The 16,060-nt window shown below is 38.3% G+C and overlaps 2 protein-coding genes across 2 annotated transcripts; both read left to right on the top strand.

Moving 5' to 3' along the window:
- The first annotated feature begins 2,425 nt into the window (after window positions 1-2,425).
- On the top strand, window positions 2,426-10,976 carry clptm1l (CLPTM1 like). The gene is made up of 18 exons (XM_063898858.1): window positions 2,426-2,904; window positions 4,188-4,403; window positions 4,504-4,598; window positions 4,820-5,009; window positions 5,162-5,352; window positions 5,540-5,618; window positions 5,902-6,019; window positions 6,125-6,219; window positions 6,450-6,534; window positions 7,109-7,212; window positions 7,357-7,422; window positions 7,938-7,988; window positions 8,123-8,205; window positions 8,321-8,355; window positions 8,494-8,549; window positions 8,844-8,888; window positions 9,193-9,308; window positions 9,410-10,976. The coding sequence occupies exons 2-18, from the start codon at window positions 4,239-4,241 to the stop codon at window positions 9,495-9,497; spliced, it is 1,662 nt and encodes a 553-aa protein (XP_063754928.1). The 5' UTR covers window positions 2,426-2,904; window positions 4,188-4,238; the 3' UTR covers window positions 9,498-10,976.
- Window positions 10,977-12,688: 1,712 nt separating this feature from the next.
- Window positions 12,689-14,927, top strand: rplp1 (ribosomal protein lateral stalk subunit P1). The gene is made up of 4 exons (XM_063898859.1): window positions 12,689-12,904; window positions 13,670-13,744; window positions 14,273-14,381; window positions 14,807-14,927. Exons 1-4 carry the CDS (start codon window positions 12,833-12,835, stop codon window positions 14,887-14,889), a joined length of 339 nt encoding a protein of 112 aa, XP_063754929.1. The 5' UTR covers window positions 12,689-12,832; the 3' UTR covers window positions 14,890-14,927.
- The last annotated feature ends 1,133 nt before the right edge of the window (window positions 14,928-16,060 follow it).

Raw genomic sequence — 16,060 nt, 5'->3', positions numbered from 1 at the left:
CATGCTCGTTGGCTCACAAAATTTCAGCAATTTAGCTAATGTATGTGACTAAGGTTTCCTGAAGGGAAAGAGTACATCACTGGTATGGGATAGGCTGAAGCCTTTTAATCACATCTGACAAGTGAATGGGTGTAGAATACATCAGGGGAAAGTCTTGCCCTTCTCTTGGTCGTGATCTAAAGTGATGCCATTTTTTTCTTTGCATTTCTCTTTTTTTGTAATGTTCATGACGGGTGGTTCCGCCCAAAGGCTCAGAAACACTGACTGAGTGTTTCATTACTCAGTGAGGCTTGATTGTAATGCAGATCCCACTTTCTCTTTTTGGTTTGTGATTCAATCACTACAATGATGGATTCAGTTCTTCAAATAAAACTCTAAACTAGCGACACACTAAATATTAGATTTTTTCAACAAAAAAAAATATAAATACATCCAAACATTTTTTTAAAGTGGATTGAAGGGTATTGAGATAAATTGTCATACAAAATGTCTGTGTTTTTTTATGCTATTTTTCTTGTAAATGGAAACTTCAGGTTTTGATGTATTTTCAGCTCCTGTCATAAGACAGACCTTTTCATCAGAGTTGACAACGCCCATAAGGGTTTAAGACCATCTGACAGACAGGAAGCAAGAGATGAGGAGTCATCTGTGTACATGGAGAGAAGTCGTGGATAGAGACCACTTCTCTCTCAGTAGAACAGCACAGACAGGTGCCACGGTAGATACAGGAAGCCTAATAATATCCAGCAGCAGATTTATGAAGAGATGTTGTGCTGGGAAATTTGCCCACAGACCACTTCCAGATGATGTTGCTGAATTTATAGCTAATGCGTATATTCTATATATATATAGTGTGTGTGATGACAGAGTCACGGAGGTTACAGGAGTTCTTTGGAAAAATTATAGGACCATGTTGACACAGCAGACACTTCACCCTGAAGGGCAGGCCAGCCGAAGCAGGTCGAGGAGTAAGGCTGTAAAACATGAGAGATAAGAAAAGATACAAGGACTTCATTAAGATGGAGGTTAGTAACACTGGCCTGAACTCGCAGAGGCACGGGAGCATAACCTCCGTCAGCACAGTGATTCAAGTAGGTAAGGATGTCTTCAGGGACAAACAGTGGTTAAACATTACTGAAGAAATGTCAGTGTGACTGTTGTGGATTTGGGCCGCTTCGCATACTAAGAAACTGTTATAGTGAGAAAATCCCCATGGGCATTATTTTATCTGTCACGTTATGAGAGAAATTTTGATTTGAGTAATTTTACCCTCAGGGTCACAACAACCATCCATTAGAAGCGACAAGATTATCAATCTTGCGGTTAAAACTGTGTTGTAAGAATTACTCATCTGTTTACTCTACTACTACTGTGTAGAAATACTACAATATAATATTAGATATTTCTCAATATGGGATCATGATGTTTACATAAAAGTATTCAAATATATGATTTTTTTATTTGATATTTTGTATTATTGTCCTGAAACTCAAGTAACTAAAGATAAAGACAATTTAAATGTATTACGTGGAGGAAATAGTACAATATTTGTCATGAATTGTAATGGAGTAACTGGTTGAAGTGAGTTAAAGGGAGGTTTGGTGTTAAACCGTTCCAAACAATCTCGAAGGAAGCTGGGAAAAAGTGCCGCATATAACTTTGCCTTGCCTTACTGTAGGAGGCAGTCATGACAGGAAGGTCTAATTAAACTAAATCTGCTTGTATGACTGATGTTGAGTTTTTTTCTTTTTAAGAGAGATTTTAAAATGTATGTGAGTCTCTCCATGTTAAGACAACTATTTGGAAAAGTTAAATACGTCCTTTCAATTTTGAATCACCTGGTTTCGGAGGAATGGAATATCACTTGGACCCGTTTGAAGGGCAGAATGGATGGCCAGCGGTAATCGTATTGTGGTTAGTACTAGCGTTGTGGCCGTAGCAACCCCGGTTCGAATCCGGGTCGCGGCAGTCAGTTTTGACACACAAAAAAGCGACAAGCCTTATATTAAGTAAATCATGGGCATATATGCATTGCGACCCGTTGCTTTAACAAAGAACGACAAAATGGTCCACCAATAAATCAGACGAAAATGAGGAAAAAAAGAGCAATCATTAATTAGTCACAAAGCTCAATGCATTCTCCATTAACCCTACTTAACAATACTTCAGACTTGAGCGAATTAAGGGGAGGGGATCTCGCCTGGGGTGTAATTCCATGTAGAACCGCCACTGGATGAGTGTATCAATTGTGCTGAAAAACAGATTGGGTGGCCAGCCGTACGGTAGGCCTACGGAGCCCCTCTGGTGACATCGGTGAGAATTTTTTTAATTTGTGGCCATGAATTACTAATCCGTGGCCACGTATTACTACTTCGTGGTCTTACTTGTATGGTTATTCTATTAGATATACTGTTCGTTTAATACTCTTTTTTGTATTGCAATGTTTTAACTTTTGAGCAATTTCTCGATATTTTGTTCATTGTATCTTATCTTTAATAGCGATTTATATGTGTCCGGTCTATTGTCACAATGTAAAATACGCAACGTGTTTGCACTGAAAAGTATAGTTTAACAACATTATATGAACATTATAAAAGCCGTAGTGTCATCTCGGTGAATTTGAAGTCTCGCGTTATCATTCCCCAATTCCCGTCCAAGAAACCAACCAGGAAGCGAATGGCGGAAATTTAGATCCACCTCACGCTTTCAGCTAACAGTTTTTGGGGCAGACCTGTTTCTCTCCTGAATGGAGAGGCCAACCGAGTAGACAACAGATGTGTTACTTCCAAAATCGGTGGACGGGGATAAAGAAACGATGTCTTCGCGTCTAACTACACGGCAGCTTCGGTAACGTGAATGGACGGAGAGAGTCCTATCACTGACAGCCTGACAAATTGAACACCGGTAGGTTTAATTTACGTATGATTTTTACTTGCGAGTAAACGCCATAACACATGAGAGAAACACAAGTATAAAACATAGGTAATTTGGACGCTAAGATTTGTTGAAATAGCCTACATCACAAAACACACACTATTTGATTGTGACTAGCATAACAGTATCAAAGCAACAATATGGACTGAACAGCGGTCTGAGTTTGAGTAAATTAAAGTCTTTAAGATCGCATCTAGCATGCTTTACATCACTCAAATTATGGTAAGTTACTACCACCAACACATATATGTGGTTATTAACTGTAAACTCCAGCCTTAACCGCTCCCAGTGTTTACAATACCTCAAAATAACAGCTGCAAATTCCATTCTCTGGATTTGTCTCTCTTTTCTGTCAGTCAGGCCTATACTCTTATCACCTAACATGTTTTACGTAAATGTGAGGCCTTTTTAAAGTGTAATATGACACATGCTAAATGAGCAAGTTCTTAGAAATACAATTACATCAGAAGGTAAAAAAAAAAGCATGGAGGCACGTTATCAAACATTTTTAACAGGAACACTGTATACATATTTTCAGTTGGGGGAAGCTCATTTCCTTGTTTAACATGTTCTACACATTGCCCCCATGAACAAAGCCAGATCAATAAAGAGAAAAGTGGAAGAACTTGTATGGCCTACATAGAGCCCGGCTCTCGGTGCCATCCAACCATTTTTGGATAAAATGTAATGACTTTAACTGCGGCTCAGGCACTGTCACCCTATCAGTGATCAACCTCTCAGGCTTTTGTGGCTGAGTGGGAGCATCCTTTTAGCCAGACTGCAAAATCATGAGAAAGGCATGAAATAGTAGCGGATGTAGATGCCTTGGGTTTTGAAATAATAACTTCAACTGTCACACATAAGTGTACTGCACAGGTGTCTGCAGACTAGATAGAAAGAGGAAGGAAGAAGATACCCCCTTGGGGAAATGTAATTGTCGTGAATCAGACGCAAGCTGCATTATTATATCTGTGTAAATACTAAAACAGATATAAGGAGGTAATAATAATAATAATAATAATAATAATAATAATAATAATAACAAAGCAGCGTGTACAGTGTTAAAAAAAGGATACTTAAAAGTCCAATTATATAAACTTTGACCAGTAGTTTGATTTATTTTCCCACATGACAAGCTGTTCATTAGCCAGAGTTAAGGGGAGAGGTCTCTGCCAGCAAACCACCATATAATAATGGCAGCAAGGATTTTTGGATTAGCATCATTCTACACACTAACTACTTTTCATTTGCAGACTTATGGCCTTGCTCCTCAGCTAGTCGAGGGAGACAAAGAGAGTATCACCATGTTCCTGAAAACATCTTTCACTTCCCTGATTGTGGGGGTGTTTGTGGTGTACGTGCTCCACACATGCTGGGTGATGTATGGCATAGTGTACACTAAACCCTGCGACAACCCCAAAGCGGACAACTGTATCACAGCATTCATAGCAGGGAACCCCAAACTGCAGGTCAGTAAGGTGGTGGGAACGATGGTTTCATTGCTTTGTTTTGACTCCAGTTTCCGGTAGAACACTGTAAAACTGTAAAAATGTATCTGTGTGTTTCCAGTTGAGTATCTACACCGCACTGCACCCCAATGCTGACGGAGGACATACTTTGATCCACAAAGAGGAAACATTTGATGTCAACAGCAAGTTTGAGAGGTTGGTGGCACTCTCTTTTATATAACTTTTAAAAGGGAAAGCAAAGAGTTGTTATAAGCCTCTAAAAGGAGTTCTCTCAATCCTCAGATCTGATAAGTAAAGTCAGATTCTAAGCTGTAAACCGGTGTGATTGATGCATAATCACACATAGGTCATATTCTTATATACAGTATAGACATATCTAAATATTTTCCTTCCTTTCACCCTCTTCTTTCCTCCAGGATAGTAAATGTCTCCCTCCCCAAGAAGACCCGCAACAATGGAACTTTATATGCATTAATATTTGTCCATCAAGCTGGCATCACTCCGTGGCAGGATCCACGACAGGTCCACTTGGTGGCTCAGCTCACCACATACATGGTGCCTAAATTGCCTGAAATCTCCCTGATATCCAGAGAGGATCAAACACAGGTACTGAATTATTCATTGTTTTTGTGAATAAAGAGTGTTAAAGGGCATAGGGAGGAGCTTTAGGTGGCTATTTAAATGATTTATATTACCTCTAGGTAATAATCTAGCATTTGATTTGAGAGGACATTTTCTCTGACTATGTGATCACACAGGGTCAGAAAGAAGAAGCCCAGCAGAAGAAAGGTGATGGTAACCCTGCGGCAGGGGGTAAAGCGGCTCCCACTTCCACGGCTGATCACCCAGTTTCCCACTGGCGCACCCGCCTGACATTAAACATTGTTGGCGACCCCTTCGTCTTCGACAGAGAATCCCTGCCTAGTGATGTCCACAGATACCTCAGAGTGTAAGAACATACAGTAGTGCATGCACACCTGCTGAGAGAGGGGAAAAGTCTGGGTATATTGCTAAACTATTGTGGACATTTAACATAAAACATGCAGGAACATTAAGGTTTATGGCATATCGTGAATTAAAAGGACTTCAATTAGGATCCAGGTGGATCTGAGCATTTTCTCTTTTCTGTATTTCAGATTCCAAAATGGTAAGAAGATGGTTTATCTACCTCTGCTGTTTGTTGATGAGCTCAGCAACCGGGTGAAGGACCTTGCGGTAAGCTACATTTAAATCAATATTATATAAGACACTCCAATAAAATAATGCCAAAATATGTCTTGAAAAAAAGAAAGTAGGGATGAGCTTAATTTACGAACATTTGGAGGCCATTATAGATCAAAATGTTTACAAAATACAATTATGTTGATCAATCCTTTCCATTTCTGTTTCATGGATCTCTACAGAATAACATCCAAACTTTTAGAAGAAGGTTTTGTAGAATAATGTTTTGCTTCTAAATAATCTAACAAGCTGTTTGGTTCTCTTTGTGTATTTGTAGGAGATCAACAGCACCTCCATGGAGCTCCCTCTGACCATCTCCTACGACTCCATCTCTCTGGGAAGGCTGCGATTCTGGATCCACATGCAAGACGCTGTCTTCTCTCTGCAGCAGTTCGGTATGTTAATCATCACTCTGTTACACACAAACACAACACAACACACACTAAAAGCTTTGAACTCTAATACAATCTTTTGTTGTCTGTCTGTATCTCTGTTTGCAGGTTTCACAGAAAAGGATGCGGATGAGATTAAAGGAATCTTTGTGGATACCAACCTGTACTTCCTGGCTCTGACTTTCTTTGTAGCCGCCTTCCATGTACGTCTTCCCCACAGAGCAATAGAATACAATAAAGAATAAAATAGTACAATGCAAAGTTCTGAACATTGCACAATTCTCCAAGACAAAAGTTGTATAACTTTTTATAAAGTTGTATAAATATCTTTGCTTTTATCCTTCATAAAAGAGCAGTTAGGTGTACTGATAATGAATGACGAACAATGAAATGTAGCTTGATGAATTTATGTTTATGTCTTTTGCTTTTTTAGCTCCTCTTTGACTTCCTTGCGTTCAAGAACGACATCAGCTTCTGGAAGGAGAAGAAAAGCATGGTGGGAATGTCCAGCAAAGCAGGTAGGTAACTTTGTTCTTGGGAACAACACAGTATTGGACTGTAAATAATGTTTGGAAAATCTCCTGCTATACAGATGTAGTGACTGATTGTAAAAGGAATTCAACACCAGGCGTCCGAGGTGTCTGATGCCTGGTTTCTTATTGATTCACTTGTGTTGCACATTTTCTGATAGTGTCATACTGTGTTGAATTCCTTTTAGGCCACCCAGCACTCCAGAGTCACTAAATCAGATTATACTCAACACACCTGTGGAGTATAAATCTGATTTAGTGACTCTGAAGTGCTATGCATAATGCTGTGAGAGTCATTTCACCCACATCAGTATAAGCAAGAAGTCTATACTTCTAAATGTTTGCTAGTCATTTGCCCGGTACTGGAGCTATGCATGTCCACAGGTGTGGCTCTATGAGGTGAATTATTTTGTGGATTTTAAAGTAGAAAATGTGTTGACAGAAGATGATCACTACACTCCAGATGAATCAACCTTTTGGAAAATAACTGAAATATATCTTTCATGGTGTCATCCAAATAATGAATGGACCTAATGATTACATTTTGTGTTTTGTTTTCCAGTGCTGTGGAGATGTTTCAGCACCATCGTGATATTCCTCTATTTGTTTGACGAGCAGACCAGCCTGCTTGTCCTCATACCCGCAGGCATCGGCTCTATCATTGAAGTTAGTACACACAGAAACACACTGAAAAACACACTGCATACACTGAGAACTAAATAGCAACTTGTACATTTTTTAAAAATATATTTTGTGTTCATTCAATTCATTCATGATCTTATGTGGAAATCTTTTATTTATTCCTTGCAGGTATGGAAAGTGAAGAAGGCCTTGAAAATTCAGGTTTACTGGAAAGGAGGCAAACCTACATTCCTGGTGCGTATGCGTGTGTGTTGTGTGTGCACTTGTTTGTGTAACTGGTTGATCTCCTTCTTTTTTTTTGCAGTTTACTTTAATGACTCGGTGTGAATCAAATCTTGTCTATCAAGGCTGCTCTACAGTGTTTGACTGTTTGTCAATGGAGAATGAATTGTGGACTATACATACCATTTCCTCTGTTTGCTGAGCACAGCTTTCGTTGAGTAGCTTTTAGTTATTTTCTCTGCCTGCTGTTGGAATACGGCTCTCTATTTAATAGATGTGGGTTGAAGCACAGAGCAAGCACTTTAGCTCCACATTTTGCCGACATGATAAACAAATAGACAAAACCATTTTTTATATGCTGTAGTTTATGATACAAAAATGCTTCTATCACCAAAGTAAAGCAATGCCAGAAATCACAGCATTTTCTCATGTTTCCAATCCATTCACCTCACAGCTATGCAGTTACATAAAATGTGTGTGATGTTGAGTGCTAAGCCTACCTGTGTTTGTTCTTTTCTGTGGGACAGTTTGGGAAATTAGATGAATCGGAGAGGAGAACAGAACACTACGATACTCTGGTAAGACCACACTGGCTCACACTCTTGCACCTGCACCCAACAATATAACAAACCTTACCACACACTGCACACTGTTGCTGGACAGTATGGGTGGTGCTTGAACTGGATGTATGCTACCTTGTCTTTCTCTGCAGGCCATGAAGTATCTCTCTTACCTCCTTTACCCGTTGTGCATTGGAGGGGCTGTGTATGCTCTGATATTCCTGCGATATAAGAGGTAGGTTTATGTTTGTGAACGTAGCATGCACAGTTTTGTTATTTAATGTAATTACAGTTGTTACTAACTCACCAGTCTTTATAATCTCATATTTGTTTCTCTGTGTCTGTTCTAGTTGGTACTCATGGTTGATCAACAGTTTAGTTAATGGTAAGCTTTTAAACTCTGAACACTATAGATAAAACCCACTTAACAAATGCATTGGTAACAGTATTAGAATTTCATGTTGATTACCTTCTCATTTGAGTGAAAAGAAAAAGCTTTTCAAAACGTTCTTAACGATTGCAGGTGTATACGCCTTTGGCTTCCTCTTCATGCTTCCGCAACTGTTTGTCAACTATAAGGTCAGTACTTTTGATAATGTTTTAAAATGTGGTTATTAACTAAATGTATTATAAAGGCTCAAAATATGTGGCACATCTTGCCTCTGAGGGAAGAAAATAACTGCTATGTGACAATTTCAATTGGCTTCCAGAGGTCAACAACTCAACAAGGAGCCTTTAGCAGCTTCACAGTTTATAGAAAGGTGTCAATTGTTTAGATATTGCTTCAAAATTGACACCACAGCATTGTATTAATTTGATTTACTGTTTTCGTCTTTCAAACATCCCACTGATGTACTGTGCTTTATTTAACAGCTGAAATCTGTGGCCCACCTGCCCTGGAAAGCCTTTATGTACAAGGTGAGAACTCAACTGCATTTAGTTATTCTGTTAGTGCTGATTAACAAGTATGAATGTATGGACAGTCTAGATTTAGAGATTTAATGTTATATTATAAATATTGAATGATAAATGACCAAATGTTCATCTTCCACCTTGTTCTGTCACAGATGAAGCGAGACAGATACTGAATTATGTTTGATGTAAAAACAAAAGGTTCAACATTGTTGTTTTGAAATGTTAAATAAATAGTTTAGTTTAAGTTACTTACCCTGATTATCGTTATTAGCATTAATTCTATATCTGATTGATTTATCTTTAACAGGCATTCAACACTTTCATCGATGATGTGTTTGCCTTCATCATCACCATGCCAACGTCCCACCGACTGGCCTGTTTCAGAGATGATGTGGTGTTTCTCATTTACCTCTACCAGAGATGGTACACACACACACACACACACACAGACACACACTTTGCAGAATAGCAAACAAAAAACACCCAAACCTTTTCTGACCTATAACTCTGTTTCCTCCCCCCAGGCTCTACCCAGTGGACAAAACAAGAGTAAATGAATATGGAGTTTCTTACGACGAAGAACCCCAAAAAGAAAAGACTCATAAGGACTAGTGAGGAGAGACAGGCTTTTGGATTCCATGATCCCAGTCCAATGGTATTCAATGATTGGTAATGGTCATTGGGTATAAACTGAGCTCCAGGTCAAGAGGCACCTGGAAATGTGTTTGTGATCCAGATCAGTTAGTCTTAAATGGACCAGCTGTGTCGCCATTCCTGCGGTTATTGAGTTTTTCATTCTGTCCCATAGTGCAAAGTTTTGAAGGGTCAACATCTGCTTAGCTGTCCTTTGCAGTCTGATTTTTTTTGAAAGTGTGTGGCGGGACAGGAAAATCAATAGGATAAACCTCCAATCCATTTAAAACTGATGCAACAATCTGGGAACAACGTGATTGGTCTGTTTGCAACCTGCACACAACTATGACCATCTGTTCCCCGGGTTAGACACTGCTCACCATTGTTATGAAAGAGTAAACTGCTGACTATAGCCACACTTCTAAAGAAGATATCTGTTTTCTTCTCTGCCACAAGTTCTGCTTTTTCTGTTTTCCACCAAGCCAGTCACATTCCTTGTCTATTGGAGCAGCTCTATATGTTGACATCACTGGAGGGTTTTTTTCCCTTCATTTCCAGCTTTGCATGTCAGCAAATACTAATTTCGTTGTATGATATATCATTGGGTTGGACTTCCACTTTGCGCAAAAACACTTCTAAACGACCACTGTAAATATTAAATTTCCAAATTTTAATTGAAGTGTCAAAAAGTGATGAATATAATTTGTAAACCTTTTTTTTAAGTTCTAAGTGACTCTATTGTTAGCTCTGGTAATTGTTTCTAAAGCAGAATTTAAATAAGAAATGATATTGAGTGGAGCTAATTATTTTAGCGAAAAAGGATGTGAACAATTTGCCAATTAGAAAGTATGAATGTGTAGACATTTAAATTGTTTGTCATAAATTATAATGCGGTCAAACCTAACATCTTTAAACCCTTGGGTACTTTTTAATCTTAAAAGTGAGAGTATGCATGGTTGAAATTTTAAAGGTAACATAAAGTAGTTACACATTTCAAATGCATCATTCTAACTTTAAGAGTTTTACTTTCTCACCAGAGTTCATTAATTCAATGGTTTTGTTTTACCTTCTCAAGTATTTTTTACATATCAGGGCAGAGAAAATATGTTGGTGCCAAATGTGAGAATGGTCCATCTGCAGGTTTTAAATAGAAACTAACATTATGAGATTCACGGTTTATGGTAAGACTTGAGGAAAGTATTACTACAAGTTGAGATACAGTTGCATTTTGATTTTCCTGCTATAATTCTAATGTTGTGGTTCTTTCTAAATGTCTCTCTGTTTTTTATTTTAAATATAAAGATTTTTGGATAATTTTGGTCTGTGCATAAAGAACTAGCACAGGGTTTATGTTCCTGTGTGGGCTGAGAGAGATTTGCTAGAAAACTACCTTGAAATGGTTTTACTTATTGTAATGTTTATGTTTTTAATTGTGCTTAAATAAAACTGTTGACTGACCATGCTATGATCATTGGAGTTAAAACCCACAGACAGATTTATTGAAAATCATAAAGATGAATAAAATAAATTCTTAAAATATATATAAACAGTGTATGTAAGCTGTCCTTTATATCTAGTATAACACATAGCAAATACACAGTGGAGGAAATAAGTATTGGATCCCCGGCCAATTTAGTTGATCCACTTACAAAGAAATGAACAGTCTGTAATTTTTATGGTAGGTTTATTTTAACAGTGAAAGACAGAATATCAATAAATAAAATCCAGAAATTTACATTAAAATAAGTATTTGATCCCCTTGCAACCTACAAGAATTCTCGCTCCCACGGACAGGTTAAATAAGTCCTCTTGCTTTATCAACTCGTGACCTGGATAAAGACACCTGTCCACAGTCAAATCAGATTACAACCTCTCCACCGAGGGCAAGACCAAAGACAGGTCTTGTGATCATGGTGGAACTAATGTCTAAGGACATCCGGGACAAGATTGTAGACCAGCACAAGGCTGGGATAGAAGACAAGACCACCAGCAAGCAGCTTGGTGAGAAAAAGACAACTGGTTTGATTATTAGAAGATGGAAGAAGCACAAAATGACCATCAATCGCCCTAAATCTGGGGCACCACGATCGAAGATCTGAGCTCTTGGGGCATCAATGATCATGAAAAAGGTGAGGGGTCAGCCAAGAACTACACAGGAGGGACTTGTTAATGATCTGAAGGCAGCTGGGACCAGTCACCAAGAAAACTGGATTAAAATCCTGCAGGGCCCCTGCTTAAGAACGCACATGTACAGGCCATCTGAAGTCTGCCTGTGATCCTCTGAATGATTCAGAGAAGGCTTATGAGAAGGTGATGTGGTCAGATGAGACCAAAATCAAGATCTTTAGCATCAATTCGATATGTCATGTTTGGAGGAAGAGAAATGCTGCCTATGACCCCAAGAACCCCATCCCTAGCGTCAAGCATGGAGGTGGAAACATTATGATTTGGGGGTGTTTCTCTGCTAAGGGGAGAGAGCGATTCACTGCATCGAGGGGGTGATGTGATGTATCGTAAAATATTGGCTGATAACCTCTTTCCCCTAAGGCATGTTTCTTTTTAAATGTAAATTTCTGGATTTTTGGGGGGATATTCTATCTCTCACTGTTAAAGTAAACCTACAATACAAATTACAGACTGTTCATTTCTTTGTAAGTGGGTAAACTAACTAAATTGGCAGGGGATCAAACACCTATTTCCTCCACTGTATATACCAAATAAATAAACGGTTCAGTTGCTTAATGTAGAAAGGCTTCAAATGTATATTATTTTCTTCAATTAAATGGAAACAAGTTTCAACTGGGAAATATTTGTATATAAAATGTAATTAATTAAACAAACAATATTTCAAATAAATGTATTGAATGTATTTTATATTTCTGTGCATATTAATTAATTTTCAAATGTGTGAATTGTATAATTGAGGTTTTCTTTCTTGTTTCATTTACTAATTAATTGAGCTATTTATTTGTTTATTTATTTATTTGCAGTCATGACAGCTTTAGATCTGAATAAAACAAACTTCATTATTGTTCAAACTCAACAATACGAAACAAAACAGAGAGCTTTTCAAGTTGCAAAGCGACGCGGTTTAACGTGCAGTACGTCTTTCTTCACTTTGTTTGCGTACTGACGTCAGAGCCACGCAGACTATATAGGGCTAGCTCCCGCCCTCTCTCTTCCCTTTTCCGCTACAGGAAGTAAACGTGCCTAAGGTGCTCGGTTCTTCACCAGAAGCTAAGGCCCGCAATCCGGCGACTAGCACCGTCAAATTTAGGCATCCACTACTAAAAATATCTAAAACAACATCTACAATGGCCTCCGTATCTGAGCTCGCCTGCATTTACTCTGCTCTGATCCTCCACGACGATGAAGTCACCGTCACCGTAAGTGTCCCGGCTTAACCCCGGTCCGCCAAAACCTAAACCACACGTTCTAGGGTGTTGTGTTAACTGTGAAAGCCAGAAATCATAAAGCTGACACAGTAAAAACGTGTCTGACAAACTGAAATGTTACTGTATATGTTAAAAAATTACGTTAAGTTGTTAAGATGTCAAAACGGTACACTTAAGCGGTAAACATGGCGGCGCGGTTGTTGCTAGGCCACGTTTCTGTGTTGGGACAGCTCCTAGTGTCTTGTACCATTCATGAACTAACTTTGTAGCTTATGTGACATGTGTTCCGCATCTCTAAAACAGGAGAAAGTCTAGATATGTCCTTCACTCAAATGACAGGTGCTGGCTAACGTCAATGCTAAGCTAGTTTATCTCCACATCAGCACACCATTCTTCAAAGTATCACCAAAAGTGAGAAAGTTAACGTTTGTTTATAAACATTAACTAGTGTGTGATTAGTTTCATTATGTTTAACTCTACACACTTAGTGATCCTGGCAGTTGTGTGTGATACACGTGGATGCTGCACAACATCCGTCTAACTTTCAAACTGTTGAATGAACGGTGGCATAGCACTCAGCATCTCTTTTCACCAAACACAATTGCCACTACAAAAAGATAGCATAGGTAAATAATGGTGATTCACTAATTTAGAAACTTGACTTATGTGAGAAGGGTCTTTTGTTTACGAAATCCACAACTTTTAAAGGATGAATGAAGTTCGTTTTCTAACAATCAATGTTTCTTGTGTCTATAGGAGGACAAGCTGAATGCCCTGATCAAGGCTGCTGGAGTCACTGTGGAGCCTTTCTGGCCAAGTCTCTTCGCCAAGGTGAGAGAAACACACTTTGGAGGGTGGCACAAATGCAGGGTTGAAATCAGTTGGATGGGATAAGTTCTGTTTCTTTACTAATAGTCTCCCTGCTGCTTTTGATCAACAATGAATTAATCAGACTCTTGACTCTGCATCCTTGTGTGGTCCAATTTCTGCTACTTTAAGGAGCAGCTGATTAATTTATTTTGGAAAATGTGTTACGTTTTTTAATTCATAAAAATGTTGGGCTGAGATGGCCACCACTGAAAAACACTATTTACAAAATCGGTGGTTACTAGAAACGCATACATCCAGAACTTCTACATTGGATACACGTTTCCAATTGTTTTTAGTGAATGAGATCAAGTTTTGAAATTGTTAGGTGAACAATCACAAGAGTTGGATTATGATGTAATGGACTTGTAAAAGATACAAATGTACTCTTTCTTTTTTTAAGGGACTATGTATTAAATATTTCTACAGAACACACCTAGTTTTATGTCTTTAGTTCTGGAGGTCTGACCTGTGATTGGTGTGTGTTCGTAGTCTCTGTCCAGCATCGACATCGGCAGCCTGATCTGCAACGTTGGGGCCGGAGGTGGAGCTCCAGCTGCTGGACCCGCTGCTGCCGGACCTGCTGCTGCTGAAGCCCCAGGTAACCCAACAAACTGATTTCAATTAGAAAGTTGGTTTTAGTTGTGTTTATTTTAACAGCTGATTTTCTATATGTACTTTATTGCATTTTTTCTTAAGATCTGGTCTTATATTTAGAGACTGCTGAAAATCAACCTGTAGATAAATGTATTCAGTTCTCCAGATCAGAAACCGTTGGTGTTATAGATACACCAATATAGATATAAAGATATACCTCTTTATGTTGTATATGATTATTTTCCCATGCCGTACCTGTGAGCAGAAGGTGAACACATTGTTAGCTTTTGAGGTGTAGACTTTGGTCAGTTTGACTGAATTTGTGCGCCATGACTTTTCTTAACTTAAACTGAGCAAATCTCTATAAAAGGTCATTTGTGCACATCAAATTGTTGTACTTAACATATCCTTTCTTTTTTACCCTTACAGCCAAGGAGGAGGAAAAGAAAGAAGAGAAGAAGGAAGAGTCCGAGGAGTCCGACGATGACCTTGGCTTTGGTCTCTTTGATTAAAATGTTTTTGTAATAAAAAAACACGAGTACAAAAACAACTGCTGACTGTCTGACTCTTTGTCCTTCCCCATAAGAGTACAGATGAACATATTTCATGTCACTCTACAAAAACATTCATTCTTACATGGGAGAGCTGCACTAGATAAAGGAAAGGTTTCTTTTAAGACACGAGCACATTTAAGAGATATTGCAGTATTTTATTAAAAACATCAGCTGAGTATAATTTGTGTGAAGTGAAATGCCAGTAATAAAAGACGGTAGTCTTTAAAGAAAACTGCTGCCACTTCAGAACAACGGGCAACTCACTGCTGTGATAACACTCGTATATTATAACCACATTTAGTGGTTATAATCCTTTAAAGTAATTTATTTTACTTTTACACCTGTATGCAAACAAGTTAAAGTTAATGAAAGTTTAGAAAGTAAAAAGGTATACATGAGAAAATGCTGTAGTGGCCCCATAAGTTTGAAGAACTTCGTTCAGGCTAAAATTGTATAGACCATTTTGGCAAGAAAATGGAAACTTCTAGTCATCCTACAGATGTTTGAACGGTTTTCCGAAAGCCTTATCTACAATAAACCATGCTCCATTGCTATGCTTTATTTGATACACTTTTGTTCGTTTATTTATTGAACTGACTGAGTAACACATCATTGTCACAATGACACCTTGTGGGAGTGTGAATACTTGAACGTGTACACACACGTATCAGTGCATTTTTTTATTTATACAAGTAAACACATTTTTAATCTGTTGACCTGCTATCCCACCAAGTCATAAACACAATTTAGCTTTTGACACTGTCTACCCATATAAACGAGTTTTAGAGACACCTCAACATTACGTATTTAACGTCGACTTAACTTTCAACTAACTAATTACCGCGATTAACAAAGTCATTTTCCAGAGTGTACTTTAAGCTCAAGTTTCCGTAGTGTAGTGGTTATCATAACATTGGTCCCCTGTTCGAAACCGGGCGCAAACACAATTTATTTGACTGATAAACACAAAAACAAACAGACAAGAAACAACAAGTGACCAAATGAACCGTTGGGAGTTCTAATAATTCCAATTCACATCTACCAGTTCCTTTACTCCGCGTCTGTTGACTGTCAAGTATGGAGACCACTTTCCTTTAACTAACCATTAGCACAAGTATCAGCATTATAG

Source organism: Eleginops maclovinus, chromosome 13 (assembly GCF_036324505.1).
Source record: "Eleginops maclovinus isolate JMC-PN-2008 ecotype Puerto Natales chromosome 13, JC_Emac_rtc_rv5, whole genome shotgun sequence".
NCBI classification, from domain to species: Eukaryota; Metazoa; Chordata; class Actinopteri; order Perciformes; family Eleginopidae; genus Eleginops; species Eleginops maclovinus.
Note: the sequence above shows the minus strand (reverse complement) of the source record. Positions and strands in the feature narration are given on the sequence as shown.